Source organism: Zootoca vivipara, chromosome 1 (genome assembly GCF_965207765.1).
Source record: "Zootoca vivipara chromosome 1, rZooViv2.hap1.1, whole genome shotgun sequence".
In the NCBI taxonomy this organism is placed as follows: Eukaryota; Metazoa; Chordata; class Lepidosauria; order Squamata; family Lacertidae; genus Zootoca; species Zootoca vivipara.
In genome coordinates, this window is record NC_142582.1 from 31,567,856 (window position 1) to 31,584,919 (window position 17,064).

Consider the following 17,064-nt stretch of genomic DNA (forward strand, 5'->3'; position numbering starts at 1 on the left):
GTTTTGACAGTGGAACGGATTCCCTCGGGGAATGGTGGACTCTCCTTCCATGGAGGTTTTTAAGCAGAGGTTGAATAGACATCTGTCATGGATGCTTTCGTTGAGATTCCTCCATTGCAATTTTCGATTCTACTCTACTCATGTGTGACCCCCCCACCACCCCACCCACACATTCAACAAAGATTCGGATTCCGCATCTGAGCCATGCTTCGTGGTAGCCATGATTCTAAAAATAATATTTTGAATTCCGAAAACAGATGTTGAGACTATTAAAAGCATTTACACAAAGAACGCATTATCTTCAGAAAATTAGGACATTACATTTTCCTAGGATTCAATCCAAAATATTTTTGGGGGGGAGGGGGGAGGAAAATGTTGCTCTTCCCTCAAATAATGCAGTCCTTGCTGTTGTTAATACAGCTAGATGTTTTATGAGAGTCGTATGTTTCTGCTATTTACAGTTTTGTGTATAGTATATTAGTTTATTTAAATCAGGCTGCAGTCCTAAACCTATTCTAGGCTGCAGTGAGAGTAAAGGCTCAGCTACACTTGTCCCTTGTTTTCTTCCATTTTTCATGGGCTTTCTAGATATGGGTCTGAGAGGTTTTACATTTGCCCCACTGCTTTCCTTGGGAAAACCCACTTTTTAAGGCAGCTTCTTATGTTCCTATGTTCCCTGTGAAGCCCAGTCCGTGTAAGATCACCCCTAAGCAGCAATCCTGTATGTGCTTACCAGGGAATAACTCCCATCCAGCTCAATGGATTTACTTCCAGTGGTCCACTTAGATCATTTTTTTTGAACATGGACTTAATGATTAAATGGGGGGGGGGAAATGTCTTGAGATGGTGATGAGCTTAGTAAGCCTGGGTAGCTCTGTTGATTGGAGCCAGGGTTGCAGTTTGGATCCCTGTATGGGGCAGCTGCATATCCTTGCACTGCAGGGACTTGGGCTAGACTAGATGATCCTCAGGATCCCTTCCAACTCTACAATTCTATGATTGTAAGCCAACTGTGCTGTGTTGGGGGCCCCTGCTGCTGCCCTGCCCTTCTGCCCTGGCAACACCACTGCCTGCTTCCGGGTAAAGAGGCAATGGATTGCCTATGCCCCAGCAGTGATGAAAATGTATTTCCTCCACTCCCGTGCAAGGCACTCCTAAGAGTAAACTAGCGAGGAATCAAAATCCACATAAAGCTTTAAAATATTGTTATTAATTTTCACCAAAAAAATGGTTGTACAAAATTCTAGTGCTATCAAACAGGATCCGATGACAATATACATAGTCCATATACAATTGTAGGTAACTGTAGAACAAAAACGGACATAAAATCGAAATAAATAAACCACAGGTGTGTGAATGCCTGGAAGGTGGCGTCTGGAAGTATCTGTATACAAAACATGGACCGTAATATATCAAGGGAAAGTAATGAAAGTATTCAAGTGCCCTGAGTCACTGCATTAGCCATATTCATTCGTGGGTCGAAGCGGGGGTGGGGGGGTGGGGTTGGGGGTCCTGGGCTATGTTCCTCCTTGCTTACACATGAAACCAAGTCAGAAATCGTCCTTTTGTCTTTGGTCCCTAAGGCCTTTCAGCTTATCAGTTCGTTTTTCCAAAACTGCGCTGGTCATTCCAGCTGCTATAAGCAGGTGCACTATCGAGCATTCTTTCTGGTACATTTTGATCTACAGTACATTTATTTTCTGAGTCAACCATTTATACCCCGCCTCTCACAAAAGCGTTCCCAGGGCGCTTCCAAGTGCGTTAAAGTTTAACAAGAAAACCAATGGAAACTCTCAAACAGCCGGGAGAAGCGGCGAGGCGCAATAAGGAAGGCAGGATCCCGCGGCTTCGCCTTGCCTAGTTCACAGCGCCTTCCCAGGAGGGGAGGGGAGTTGATGTCCGTGGGCCCCGCCCCGTGAGCCATGCCGTGAGGCCGAACCTAGAGTCCGCTGACAAGAGGAGGTGGGCGCTTGTGCGCTGCCGCCGCGCGCTGCGCCAAAAGAGCCGCTCGGAGGCGCAGAGCGGGTCACTTCTCCCTTTCTGCTTGTCCGCTCGCTCTCGACGCCGCGCTCTTGCCGAGGATCCGACCTGCTCTCGCTCGCTCCCCTCGGCGTTTTCCTTTCCAAGAAGTGGCGAGGCGCCCTCGAGGTTCTCGCTGCAGCTTCCTTGGCGAGCCGATCTGGGGCGCCCTTTCCCCGGGAGGAGCAGCCGCTGACGCCTCTCTCAGCCCACGCCACCTTCCCGCGGCGATTTGCAGCCAGCCAGACCAGTTCGACTCCTCCGGGCGCAATAGTCCTAGCTGAAGAGCGGAGAAAGCAGAGGGAAGAAGAAGCGGATCCGACGTGGATTCCTGCCTGGGACGTCCAGCCCTGCCGGAACTCGCGGCTACTGCTACCGCCACCTACCCAAGACCTCCCCGGGCACCTGGTCCGCCGCCTCTGCCGCATGAGGCTCTCTGGGCTGGTTCCTTGTCGCCGTGGTAGCTGTTCCTTCCACGCACGTCTTCCGACGCCAGGGCCCACAGCCCCTTCCTCTTCCTCCCGCCGGGGTCATGAACGCCTCGCTGGGGAACCAGACGGACGTGGTGGGGCTCTTCCTTGCCAACAGCAGTGACTCTCTGGAGAGGGTGCTGCGCTCCTTCACGCCCCGGTCGGTGGTGACCGACGACGGCTTCGTTGTGACCGCGCCGGACGAGAGGAGCTTGTACATCATGCGCGTGGTCCAGATCGCCGTCATGTGCGTCCTCTCGCTCACTGTCGTTTTCGGCATCTTCTTCCTGGGCTGCAACCTGCTCATCAAGTCCGAAGGCATGATCAACTTTCTGGTGAAGGACAGGCGGCCTTCCAAAGAGGTGGAGGCGGTGGTGGTGGGGCCCTACTGACCTCCCCCACACCCTCCGAAGCCCCGCGGAGCCCGCTTAGCCACGCCAGGACTTCGACGGTGCGGACCATGTTGGTGCCTTCGTCGGAAACTCCTCTCTCGGCTATATCTTGAGTTGAGATGGGGAAACTCCCTCTCCCTTTCCCCCTCCGTCAGGGGCACCCAGAGGACCGGGCAAACTTCGCAAGAGGGAGCCGCTGCCGAACTGTGCTGAACTCCGCAGGAAGCGAAGCGCTGGAACTGTTTACAAAGGCAAAGGCGTGACACGCCAGTTTCTTCTCTTCGGCGTCCCCGGCCTCGTCATGGCTCTGGGAGAGGGGTTGATAAGAGAGAGAGGGAGAGATGGGGCGCGGGGGTTGTGTGATGAAGCCGTGAAGCCTTCCAATTTGATGTCGGTGTCCTGTAAATATGCCGTGTCAATGCACACAGACGATACATTCCCAACTTCGCTGCTTTTTGTTTTGTGGGGAGGGGGTAGGGAATGGGGACAGATCGCAACTTTGAATGTAAAATCGGTCAGCTCTCCTGCGAGACGTTTGCCTTCAGAGGTTGGAGGGAGGAGAGCAGGGACACCATCCATTGGGGTGGGCAGTCAGGTTGTGCTTTTTTGTGTGTGTGCGCGTGTGTGTGTGTGTGTGGAGGGTGCCCTAGAGCCACTTTGCAGCATGTTGTCTGTAACACACTTCCCAGTGCTGATGTGTGAATGGAACAGTTTCTTGCCTCCTCTCCTTTCTACTGTAGCTCCCTATCCTTCCTTCCTTCCTTTTCTTTTCTTTTTTAAAAAGATTGTATTTAGTCGGAGTCCACTTTGTATTTTGTACCTCTCGTTTCTTGATGCTTGTCTGCTGCTAAAGTCAGCATGCTTGGTTGCTGCACCTGTGGCTTTATAAATTGCATTGGTTTACACAGCTCTGATGGTCGTCTTCTTCTTCTTTTCTTATTTAATTTGCTGTAATAAAATCTGCCAAAAACTTCTCTCCAGAGTCTCCCAGTGCAGCTCTTTCACATTGAAATTCCTCTTGCTCTTTGGGCAAGCGGTGATGAGCATCTGGGCGGACAAGGGGGAGCATGTAATGAGGATTTCTCCAGCAGATAAAGTTGAGAAAGACAAAGCAATTGGGAGGGAAAGCATTTAAAGAGTTTTAGAGAACCCTGGCAGATAAGAACTACAGGACACCAATGTGTTTAGGAGTTTTTGGAACGTTATTATAATAATTAATTCATTGCATTTATATCACAGCTTTGCTCCCAAAGGAGCCCAGGTCATCAAACACAGCGGTGATAAAACAATACCTTTAAAAATAAAACAATAACATTGAAAGCAATTGAAAAGGATATAAAAGGGTGTGAATTTGCCTACAGAAAGAAAAAAGTTGAGATTGAGATGGTGGCACTATAACCAAGCAAGTTAAAGGCACAGGGAGTATTTTCCCTCCCTCTCACCCACCCAAGATTGCTTTTCATCAAGCATGGATTCAAAGGGAAAGATCTGCAGGAAGATAAAGCAGCTGTCATGGAAATGATCCAGCTGGGGAAACATGTGCTGCTACTAATGAAAGGTGAAGGGTAGTGATTTTTTCTCCTCGTGCAATTATTTATAGTCAGGAAACTGATGAGAAAGATGCATCGACTGAATCTGTGCCTGGCCAGTTGATTGAGCCAGCAATTTGCAACAAGCCCTGGGCTGCCTGGCAGTTCAAGCTCTGTTCTTCCTTATATTTGCATCCTAAAACTGCATGAAGAGGAAACAAAGGAAGGTGAGATCTTTTCTCTTAGCAGAACTTCCTATAGAGACTTGAGCTTCCAGCTACATGCGCCTGTAGGTTCCTTAAACACAGTGGTGTTAGGAGGATTGACAGCTGCTTAATTACATAGAGGTTCATTGTACAAAGGTAGGTCACATGGGGGGGGGGACTCTTCTTGCACCCAATATAGGGAATAATATAGGTCTTACAAGTTGCCCTGCCTGATATATTTCAAGACACTCCTAGCCCTATTCTCGCCATCATAGCTGCCAAGTTTTCCCTTTTCTCGCGAGGAAGCCTATTCAGCATAAGGGAAAATCCCTTAAAAAAAGGGATAACTTGGCAGCTATGCTCGCCATTCATTTTAATACTTGTAATATATAACCTCCCATCAAGACAAAATGGATAGTTCAATAAGGCTAATTGAAAGGAGTTAGAAATAGTTTAGTGGAAACAAAATCACCTAACCTCCCCACTATTTATTTTAACCCTCCCACCCCCTTGTCATTTTGCATTGTTTTCTTCCCATGGCAAGAGCAGAAGGTTGTGTGCTATTGTAAAACAAGAAGCAAAACACATGACACAGTTTAGTTTTTTAAAGTTGCTCGGTTGCTGTGTCCATGGAAGGGTCGTCCGGGGGAGGGGGGAGCAGAGGGACAGATTTTAAAGATTGGAATTGTACAGTTGACCCCATTCAGGCTGCCTACGTACTGTATGTGGCCTTGGAAGAGAGCTGTTATGTGTACATTCTGCACATAAGACACAGGAAACAGGGGAGGGGTGGGTGGGAATGTAGCACAGAAGCCTGAACATAAAAGGGAACAAGATCGCACAGGAAAAACTATTGCAGTGGGGGAAACCAAGCAGAGGTGATGCAGAAAAGGGGACTCAGAGAGGCATTTCCCAGGATGTGATACAATAAGAGCTGAGTAGGAGGAATCTGTTCTTTTAGCTCCCTTGGTCTTCAAGCCTAGGTCACAACTAGTTTCATGCATTCAGGCAGGAAGAGGTACATCAGATCTATGCCTTTATTTTTAAGCCGCAAATCTTAATGTTTAGAGACACCACTTTGAACTGAACAGCAATATCTTCTTCTCAGATGCATAGGAAGCTTTGTCAAGAGAACATGGTTATGGTTTGGAAAGCAAGTTCTCAAATCTGAAACGCCCGTTTCTGGCAACTTTCATCAACTGCTGGTTGTCTTAGTCTAGACCAGCCTTGTCTGATTCGCCAGCCTTTCCCGTCTCTGCTAGTGATATTCACATAAGAAACAAAGGCTCGGCTTGGTCAGAGAGGAAGTTGCCAAGGCCTATGTGGTATCTAAGGAAGCTGTACCGAGTGACCAAGTCTCAAATGTGTAAGGATTATCTCCAACACAGTGATGGAAGGGAATAACACTAAACACAGAGGTATCTTCTTCAGTATTAACTGACAGGCTCCATGGTTGAACAAAGCCTAAAATGTATTTATTTGCCACAGTTTAAAGTAAATAAATACGGCTTGCTATCATGAAATGATGAGATGGTTGGACAGTGTTCTCGAAGCTACGAACATGAGTCTGACCAAACTGTGGGAGGCAGTGGAAGACAGGAGTGCCTGGCGTGCTCTGGTCCATGAGGTCATGAAGAGTCGGACACGACTAAACGACTAAACAACAACAAATCATGAAAGTGGCTGACTTTCAATAAAGATTCAGACATTAACAAACGGCAGTAAAGTTACAGTGTAATACAAAACAGAGTAAAAATGGCAGCAGTAAAAAAATCAAAAGGCAATGCTAAAAAGAGGTAGGTTCTTAACTGCCAGCCGAAAGATGAACAGGGATCACACCAGGCAAGCCTCCTCTGGCAGGATATCCCATTTACTTGGCACTACAGCAGAAATGGCTCTGTCCCTCATGTCCACCTGACATACTTCTTACTCTGGTGGGGCCAGAGGCAGATCGGGGTCTCGGGAGATGAAGATCAGACAGATTTATTTACTTGGGGGTGATTTGTAGATAATCATGGATTGGAATCCAACACAGTGCTTATGGAGATCATTCCATCAGTGCAAGCACTTCTGTTTGCCCAACAGAATCATCTCTATTCTCTTCTCCCCCCCTCAATGCTTTGGTTTTTGGGGGGAGGCTATCTCCTGACCCTTCCAGGAGGATTTGGAGCAGGCATGGCGGCAGGGAGAGGGGGAAAGCCCTATTGTGCTAGCAGGAGTCCTTATACAAGCTTCTGCTAGCCAAACAGGTACATTGAATTCACCCCTCTGGTCCCAGGTAATTTAGGACCTAGAATGAGAGCATGTTGCCCTTTGGATATCATTTGATTCCAACATCCATCAGCCCCAGCCACTCTGCCCAGTCATAAGAGATTGTGTGTTTTGTGGTCTACAGGTCCCCCCCACATCCCTAATTTTGGATTTTAAAAGGCCAAAATCAGCACTTTGAACTGAGCCCAGAAGCAAATTGGTGCCTAGTTCAGATGGTATAATATTGGAGTCGGATGTTTCTGAACTACCAGTCCCAGTTAACATTCTGGTAGACACATAAATTAAGCCCAAAGCAAACTGCAGAATTCTCAGGGGAAGTGAAAATGAGATGAATGTACCGGTAGTTTAAACTACGCTGATTTTCTTGAACTAATATCCTATAGGAACACTGTCTAACAAATTGGGTCCTCTTGCCTGTCTGAAAAGCAATAATAGTTCAAACAGCACTTCAAGTCTCCAAATCATTCCACACATATCACTGTGGCCATCTTTACCTACATTATTATCCCTGTACTATAGACAAGAAGACAGAGGACAAGATAACAGCCCTAGAGCTACCCCATGGCTGAGGTAAGATTTGAACCAGGGAGGGACTTCCCAGCTCACATTCTTACGCCACCACATCATACCAGCTCTGGATCTTGATTGACATAAGCATGGATTTCCCATTATTAAAGACCAGTGAGAGCTGCAACTAATTGTTGCAGTGTACCCCCTGCTTCCTATCCAGGGATCCAGCCAACCATTCCCTTCAAGTAGGGCATTCCACTCTTCCCTGTGTGGTGTAGTGGTTAAGAGCGGTAGACTCGTAATCTGGGGAGCCGGGGTCGTGTCTCCGCTCCTCCACATGCAGCTGCTGGGTGACCTTGGGCTAGTCACACTTCTTTGAAGTCTCTCAGCCCCACCCACCTCACAGGGTGTCTGTTGTGGGGGAGGAGGGGAAAGGAGATTGTTAGCCGCTTTGAGACTCCTTCGGGTAGTGATAAAGCGGGATATCACATCCAAACTCTTCTTCTTCTTCTTCTTCTTCTTCTTCTTCTTCTTCTTCTTCTTCTTCTTCTTCTTCTTCTTCTTCTTCTTCTTCTTCCCTCAGATCCCCTTTTCTTCTCCAACTGCCACTAAACTTTCTGGACTACCGAGCATGCTCAGTTCTCCTTTGGTCTACTTTTTGGGGGCGGTGGTGGTGGTGGTGGGTTTGACCTCTTTAGGTGTTGTTCATTTATTTAACTGCTACAGACCTCAAGGTTCTCCAGAGTATGTTAATATTTCCTTTCTTAGTGGCTCTGCTTGGCCTACAATTTTGTCACTATCTGAGTTCGTTCGTTCGTTCGTTCGTTCGTTCATTGTGTTTATATTCCACGTTTTCCTCTAAGGAGCTCAATGTGGCATACACGGCTTTCTCTCCCCTCTTTCAATCCCCACAACAACCCTGTGAGGTAGGTTAGGCTGAGAGGCAGTGACTGGCCCAAGGTCACCCAGGGAGCTTTATGGCCAAAGGGGAATTTGAACCCTGGTCTCCCAGGTCCCAGTGTTGTGACTTTCTAACCATTGTACCACACTGGCTCTCATTTGCTATCAGAAGGAAGAAATGGCTCTTCATTTACAGCTGAGAGGCATAAAGCATTGTTAAGAATTGCAGGCAGTGCAGGTAAGTAAAACCAAAGGGGTTGAAAAAAGAAGCAAGAAAAAAGAATGAACGATTTTCCCGTTGATTTTTCTAAGAGCCAAGTGGCTGAAAATGTATGTGCTGAATCCTTGAGCAAGACAATGCTAAAGGTTGTCGTTGTAAAGACTAATACAGAACAGGCAATAACAGTGTTCAGTTGTTCTTTTGAAACAGCATGCCGGGCCACCTGAAGGCCCTTGATCAGAGACAAGCATTGCACCATGCCTAAGTGTTCAGCTGTTGTTTATAGTGCTGTCAACCTACTGAAAGCAATTTACAATAGACAGATTTTGTAACGTACAGTACTGTATTGGTTTAAACCAGTTCAGCAAACACATAACAGTGACCTTGTTCTCCAGTGCACCAAGGATTCTGATGTTTAACAAAAAAACCCAGCATTTTAGCAAGTAGACATGAACTAGAAAGGCAGACTAATTTGCTATGGGGGGGGGGGAGGGAATGCAAAAAGTTAGACGTAAGAGCCAATTAAGATGATGTGCTCAGAATACTGCAGATTGGCCAGCATGAGTCGTGCCTTGCATCGCAACTGAAATACTGCAATGTGCTCAACAGAGGCCTGCCTCTAAAGACTACAGTTTCTACTCAGAAACTACAATTGGTCCAAGATGCTGTGCTCGTGCCACCTTCAGATGACCTGTTTATGTAGCTTCCATTCTGATCTGTGTGCACAAAGTTTGCAGGTAGGGAAAACAAGACCGGCTATTTATTGAGCATTCATTCAGATTTGTTTGTGGGGAGGGCTGACGATGTTGGATCAAGCAAATGTTAACCAACACTTCCTGACTCATTTCTGCCTCACTTTCCCTATCACAAAGTCTGGGGTGTGTTTTCTTTGGGGTGGGAGGAGAAGCTGGTTTGCTGCATAAGAGCTCCAAATAAAATTTAACTGCAACCGGTATGTGATTGAATCCCACCTGAAAATTGTGACAGTCTAAAAGCCCCTTCAGTCATCATTACAGAGAATACAGATGTGGTCACACTGCCACACTAATACATTCTTGTGTTTTTCCACTTCGGCCTCCTGTTTGTTTAAAAACCTGGTTAGTGGCAATTTTCATAGCATTGAATACAAATGCAGCATGCCCAATCTGCATTTATGTATTTGTTTTTTTTTAAGTATTTCTATAAAATAAAATACAAAATCTCCTCAGCCTGCCAACACTTCTGATGCAGGCAGACTCTTTCACTCATTGCACAATTTTTTTTAGATGCCTGCTCTGGATGTTCGCACTTATTTGTGTTATTTTAATTTATTTAAAGATTTGGAAACCACTTCCAAACAAATGTTTCCAAAGTGGTCTACAACATCTGGCAGAACAGATCTGCTAGCATAAGGATTTCCATTAGTGCCATGTAACCTTCCCTCTCTCTGCTCCCTCTCCATGCCCTCTAACTTTGTTTTCTGGGTTTCCCCTCAACCTTCCTGAGCAGATTTGGGGTAAGGCATGGGAGGGATGTGTTGTGAACGGAGGAGCAGGAGGAGAAGTTCAATTGTGCAAGCAGAAATCCTTGTGCTACCAGATATATTTAGTTGGGGTACTGCCCATCAATATAAATATATACATAGTAAGTTTTAAAAAGCGCACAGCTCTTAAAAGCGTCAAACTGCACAAATTCTGTATACAATATAAAATGGCTGAGTCACCCATCCGGAAAACCCTCTGAAAAAGATTGCTTTGCAATAGCTACCTAAAAGTAAGAACGCTGAGCCTTGTCTAAGTTCAATCAGAAACGGATTCCGTAGAGCTGGAGCTGCAAAAGTAAAGGTTTAGCTTCTATTTGATGTCAAGCAGACCCCTGGGACATAGTTGTGCAGCAGAGAGAATTTCAGCAGGTACAGTTGGTCACTCATTAGCTGAAATTCCCTCTTCAACACACGGGTTAAAGTTGCAGGAGACCTATCTTCTCTTTTCACCAGGCTACTTCCACTCTGCTCCACTATAGCTCCATTTCTTGGGGGAGTGGGATTATGCCTCTATTCTCCCCTCTACTCTGCCTTGTTTCTAGATACAGTGGTACCTTGGTTTCTCAAACTTAATCTGTTCCAGAAGTCCGTTCCAAAACCAAAGCGTTCCAAAACCAAGGCGCGCTTTCCCATAGAAAGTAATGCAAAAGAATAATAATATAATTATTATTATTTATTATTTATAACCCCCCCCATCTGGCCGGGTTCCCCCAGCCACTCTGGGCGGCTTCCAACAAAACATTAAAATACAGAAATCCATCAAACATTAAAAGCTTCCCTAAACAGGGCTGCCTTAAGATGCCTTCTAAAGGTCTGGTAATTGTTGTTCTCTTTGACCTCTGGTGGGAGGGCATTCCACAGGGTGGGTGCCACTACCGAGAAGGCCCTCTGCCTGGTTCCCTCCGTGTAACTTTGCTTCTCGTAGCGAAGGAACCGGCAGAAGGCCCTCGGCGATGGACCTCAGTGTATGGGCAGAATGATGGGGGAGGAGACGCTCCTTCAGGTATACTGGACCGAGGCCATTTAGGGATTTAAAGGTCAGCACCAACACTTTGAATTGTACTCGGAAACGTACTGGGAGCCAATGTAGGTCTTTCAGGACCGGTGTTATATGGTCTCGGCGGCCGCTCCCAGTCACCAGTCTAGCTGCCGTATTCTGGGTTAGTTGTAGTTTACGGGTCACCTTCAAAGGTAGCCCCACGTAGAGCACATTGCAGTAGTCCAAGCGAGAGATAACTAGAGCATGCACCACTCTGGCGAGACAGTCCGCAGGCAGGTAGGGTCTCAGCCTGTGTACAAGATGGAGCTGATAAACAGCTGCCCTGGACACAGAATTGACCTGCACCTCCATGGACAGCTGTGAGTCCAAAATGACTTCCAGGCTGCGCACCTGGTCCTTCAGGGGCACAGTTACCCCATTCAGGACCAGGGAGTCCTCCACACCTGCCTGCCTCCTGTCCCCCACAAACAGTACTTCTGTCTTGTCGGGATTCAACCTCAATCTGTTAGCTACCATCCATCCTCCAACCGCCTCCAAGTACTCACATAGTGAGAGCCCAGGGGTCTGAACACTCATCCCCCACCACCACTTTCTGAACACGGCCCAGGAGGAAGGAGCGGAACAATTGTATGACAGTGCCCCCTGGAATGGATTAATCCGTTCCAGACTTTTAAAAACAACCCCTAAAACAGCAATTTAACATGAATTTTACTATCTAATGAGACCATTGATCCATAAAATGAAAGCAATAAACAATGTACTGCAGTCACACAATCAATCAATCAGTCAGCAGCTGAACTGGGTTCTACACAGTCACAAAAAACAAAAAAGAGCCACAAAAACAAAAATGCAAAATAAATAGGAAAAACAGACAGACCTCAGCGTAACACTCAAAACAGAAGAGTGGCATTCAAAACGGAAGTGTGGCACGCAAATCGGAAGCGTAACCCTCAAATCAGAAGCATAACACTCAAAACGGAGTATGTTCGACTTCCGAGAAAAGTTCACAAACCGAAACACTTACTTCCAGGTTTGCAGTGTTTGGGTTCCAAGTTGTTTGAGTACCAAAGCATTTGATAACCAATGTACTACTGTATTGTTCACCGGGGGACGGCACTAACAACGGGTCAACTGTGTGTTATTCTGAGAAAAGCACATCTAGACTTTGCTGATCACAGCAGCAATCTTTGGGATAAGTGATTATTGGCAGGTGAATTAAATATTATGTAGATCTGTAAGTGGATATTCCAGCATTATTATTTTTAACTTTTAAAGCAGCTTTGGGGAGCTGTAATCTTGATTGGAACAGCATCATAAGGGAATGGGTTATTTTATTGCCACCTCCCCAATACACTATTTTGTTGGTCTAAATCGGACAAGCATTAGAGTAGTGACTAGTGGGGTGCCACAGGGTTCTGTCTTGGGCCCAGTCTTATTCAACATCTTTATCAATGACTTGGATGATGGACTTGAGGGCATCCTGAGCAAGTTTGCAGATGACACCAAATTGGGAGGGGTGGCTAATACCCCAGAGGACAGGTTCACACTTCAAAATGACTTTAACAGATTAGAAAACTGGGCCAAAGCAAACAAGATGAATTTTAACAAGGAGAAATATAAAGTACTACACTTGGGCAAAAAAAAAATGAAAGGCACAAATACAGGATGGGAGACACCTGGCTTGAGAGCAGTACATGTGAAAAGGATCTAGGAGTCTTGGTAGACCACAAACCTGACATGAGTCAACAGTGTGATGCAGCAGCTAAAAAAGCCATTGCAATTATGGGCTGCATCAATAGGAGTATAGCATCTAGATCAAGGGAAGTAATAGTACCACTGTATTCTGCTCTGGTCAGACCTCACCTGGAGTACTGTGTCCAGTTCTGGGCACCACAGTTCAAGAAGGATACTGATAAGCTGGAACGTGTCCAGAAGAGGGCAACCAAAATGGTCAAAGGCCTGGAAACGATGCCTTATGAGGAATGGCTTAGGAGCTGGGTATGTTTACCCTGGAGAAGAGAGGTTTATGGGGTGATATGATAGCCATGTTCAAATATATAAAAGGATGTCATACAGAAGAGGGAGAAAGGTTGTTTTCTGCTGCTCCAGAGAAGCAGACACGGAGCAATGGATTCAAAGTACAAGAAAGAAGATTCCACCTAAACATTAGGAAGAACTTCCTGACAGTAAGATCTGTTCGACAGTGGAATTTGATACCAAGGAGTGTGGTGGAGTCTCCTTCTTTGGATGTCTTTAAGCGGAGGCTTGACAGGCATATTTCAAGAATGCTTTGATGGTGTTTCCTGCTTGGCAGGGGGTTGGACTGGATGGCCCTTGTGGTCTCTTCCAACTCTATGATTCTATTCTCTGATGCTGCTATTAGCCCTTCTAATGAAGGCATGATAATATATTTGTCGTCCCCCCCCCCTGCATGGCTAGTAGCAGCTTGGTGGAGCAATTTAGATCACGAAAATAGTTTTTGGGTGGGGGTGGGTTAAGCTCTCCCTTCACCGGTGCCTCTACTCAAAACCAGAATCCAAAGTGATTGCTTATTTGCTTTATTTATATATTTTGCAAAAATTATATACCACGTGATTGTAAAACAAACAAACAAACAAACAAACAAACAACACACCTCTTAGTAGTTTGCAAAAATATAAAACAAATCACTAAACTTCTCTATTAAAACCAGTATTTAAAAGCATGCAAAAGATTATTAAAATCAATAGTAGATTTTAAAAAAAGAAAAGATAAGATAAAACACCTCATGTAACTTCTACGTGCCTGGACAGGCTTGCCCAAAGAAAAATGTTTCAAGCAGGCACTGAAAAAAGTGTAGCAAAAGTGTCTGCCTGATGCCAATAGGCAGGGAGTTCCAAAATATAAGTGCTGCCGCACGAAAATTTGTTTCTTGTCATTGCAGAGCAGGTGTTATGTGGCACTTGCAACAGTGCCAGTTCTGTAGACTGAAGCAGTCAAATGGGCATACATGGGGGAAGGTGACCTTACAAGTAAACTGGTCCCAAACAGTTAAGGTCGCAGTGCCACCCTCCCCCAGGCAGCAAATGATAAGAGGTGTGATACAACAAACTTAAACAGGGGTTAAAAATGGCCACAACTTTATTGATTACAGGTGCAGGTGGAATTTTGGCTCAGGCATTGGGTGTATATCCGTTCCAGTCTCCTGCTGGAGGGCGGGAACCACATAATGGTCATGCCAAGGAATGTGGGCCTCCCCCGAGACGTTGATGTACCGAGGTGGCCATCCTAAGGCCCACCTGCCCCACGCTGGGCAGATATTTCCATTGAGAGCCCTCTAACAGGGTACCCTGGAAACACGTCTGGTTCAGGACAGGGTGATGCACCAATTCACCCAGAAGCTTCCTTGTAGGATTTGGCTTCCAGTCTCCTCACATAGAATAGTAGATGCCAAACGGAAGGGCAGTAGTTTAGACCTCTCCCCAATGTGCTGCTTTTCTGAGTGCAATGAATGTCTTTCCATTCATTGCACTGCAAACACACCGGTGGTGTCAACCTGGCACCCTGCCCTTGTGTTAGCACCATGCTAACCTCCCAGCCACCTCAATTCTCCCCTTCTTCCTCTCAGTAGCCAGCAGTGATGTGGCCAACCAGAGGTCAGGTGGATTGCACCCCCCACTATGCTGGCCCCTACTGGGTTTGCTGCCCTGATGGGGCTGCTGGTGTAGTACCCTCCTGATGTTGTTGGACTCCAACCCCCATCAGCCACCAAGGCCAATGGTCAAGGATGATGGAAGTTGTAGCCTGCCAACAACTTGGAGGTGCCACCTTGGCTATCCCCTGCCCTTGGTGCTTAGGAATTGCTGTTTCATTTGATCAGGTATCAGTGTGATTAGTCACAAGACCGTAGACAATGCTGTTTAAGTGATGAAATTTAAAAGAAGTGAGACTATCCCTTGAATACTTCTCCTGTGAAACGTAACTGGAAGGAAACGTGATCCCTTGGTTTAGAGGGAAGGAAAGCACAAAGGCAGACAGGAATTTCAGGCCAGAGAAACCACTAATTCATTTGTTCCTCAAGCATAGCTTCCCTACCAAATCCCTGGGAGAGAAATTTGCTGTGGAATGTGCTGTGAAATTTAAAGTCATGCACCAGAAACATCTTTCAAATGTGACACTGACCAAAAAACTAAAATAAAAGTGCAGTTCAAACCTCCAAACCTTTCCCTCTTAACTTATTTGTAGCTGGGAGAGCAGCAGCAGCCTGAGGAAGTGATAATTCTTGTATGCAGAGAGTTCAATCACTTTGAACCGTTATAACTCACCAGCTGCTTTGAAGCCTCTCATGCACAGAAGGAATTGAGCCAACGGACTTGATTTGCTAAAGGTACATGCTGTATTTATGCAATATCTGGTATTTGGCCTCATTAAACTGTCTTAGTGAGACATAACAAACTGCTAAACAGTCGTGTGTTATCTGCTAACCTGCAACATTCCCCTGTGTTGGAGCCACGGCAAATGACGCTGGTTTCTTGTATCAGAGAGATGCTTTTTCAAATATGGGTGATTCAAAGGTCAGCTTGCTAATGCAAAACTGGAAGCCTAGGAGCTATATCCAAAGGCAAAACAACATGCATTCTGTGCCTGGCCACAGATTCCAGGTCAGTTATGTATTGATTCTGAATGCACACATAATTCAAGCAATCTACAATGTGTCATAGGTTGGTTATGCTTACAGTATTTGCTCTTGTGTAATCCAGCAACCAAATGAATCTGAGTGAGTGGATGTTTGGAGTAATAATGACACCGGTTTCTGATTTGTGAGATAATGTGATGGAAATACCCTTATGGTATGTGAAGTGTAGAGATTATCTGTCTGTCTACGTACTTGCTTGCTGATGAATGTGGATGGTTTAGGCTTTTAGAGTGAGCTGAAGGTACTTGCCCAGTAACCTTTGAGGAAAGGGAGAGGAATTGTTGATGGTTCATGCTCATTGAGCTGGGTCACACTTTAGCTTGACTGGAGCTAGAGCAGCTTTCACCAACCTGGTGCCCTCCAGATGTTTTGGACGACAACTCCATCAACTCCAGCTGAAACAGGCCAAATCATGCTATTTTGTAAAGCACCAAATTTGGGTCGGAACTGAATCTTGTGGTCAGTGCACACACCACAACCAGTTAACAACACTCATATGAGCAAAGCTTTTTAGTCAGTCCCTAGCCTGCCTTCAAAACTGGCACTTAGACTACATTATGACACTCCTGCCTTGACACCTCTAGTCCCAAAAGATGTGTGTGTGTGTGTGTGTGTGTGTGTGTGTGTGTGTGTGTGTGTGTGTAGATAAACACAAAGGTCTTAAAAGGATTTGGCAAAGTTAGGCAGACAGTGAAGAAAACAGATTGTCATGCTTCCCTTCTGCTGTGGTCCACCACCACACAATTCATTGTACGCTGATTCCAAAAGAGCACTCAGTGCAAGTGAGCTGACAAATTCATAGGTAGATAGCCCTACCCTTTCACTTTCTATAGTAGACATTTACTTATGTATTATAATTATATCCCATCTTTCCCTCAAGGAGCTCATGGTGGCATTCAGCTACTCCACCCCCTCAGGTAGAGATAGATGACACTGATAAAAAGAGTGTGACGACTCCAAGTTCACCCAGTAGTTCCATGACTGGCTGAGGATTTGAACTCAAGTCTCCCAAGTCCTACTCTGACACTTCTAAGGCTGGTAACTTACCTGCATTTTAACTGGGAGCAGGCCCATAGCTGTCAAGTTCTCCCTTTTTTAAGGGAAATTCCCTTATGCTGAATAGGCTTCCTCGCGAGAAAAGGGAAAACTTGACAGCTATGAGCAGGCCCCATTTGAACTTAGCAGGACTAACCCCTTTGTTGATATCCATCACATTGTGCTATAAGGCTTTTTGCTGGCCCCCACTCCCAAACACGAATGGGAGGAATTAAAATTTTCTTTTCTATTTTGTCCCTTTCCCAGCTGGCATAGCCATCTGAAACCTTTGACAAAAGATTGAGTTCCCTTCTG

The 17,064-nt window shown here is 45.9% G+C and overlaps 1 protein-coding gene across 1 annotated transcript; it reads left to right on the forward strand.

Annotated features, from left to right (window-relative positions):
• Positions 1-1,719: 1,719 nt before the first annotated feature.
• Positions 1,720-3,855, forward strand: RPRM (reprimo, TP53 dependent G2 arrest mediator homolog). The gene has a single exon (XM_035130433.3). It carries the CDS (start codon positions 2,552-2,554, stop codon positions 2,879-2,881), a length of 330 nt encoding a protein of 109 aa, XP_034986324.1. The 5' UTR covers positions 1,720-2,551; the 3' UTR covers positions 2,882-3,855.
• Positions 3,856-17,064: the final 13,209 nt, after the last annotated feature.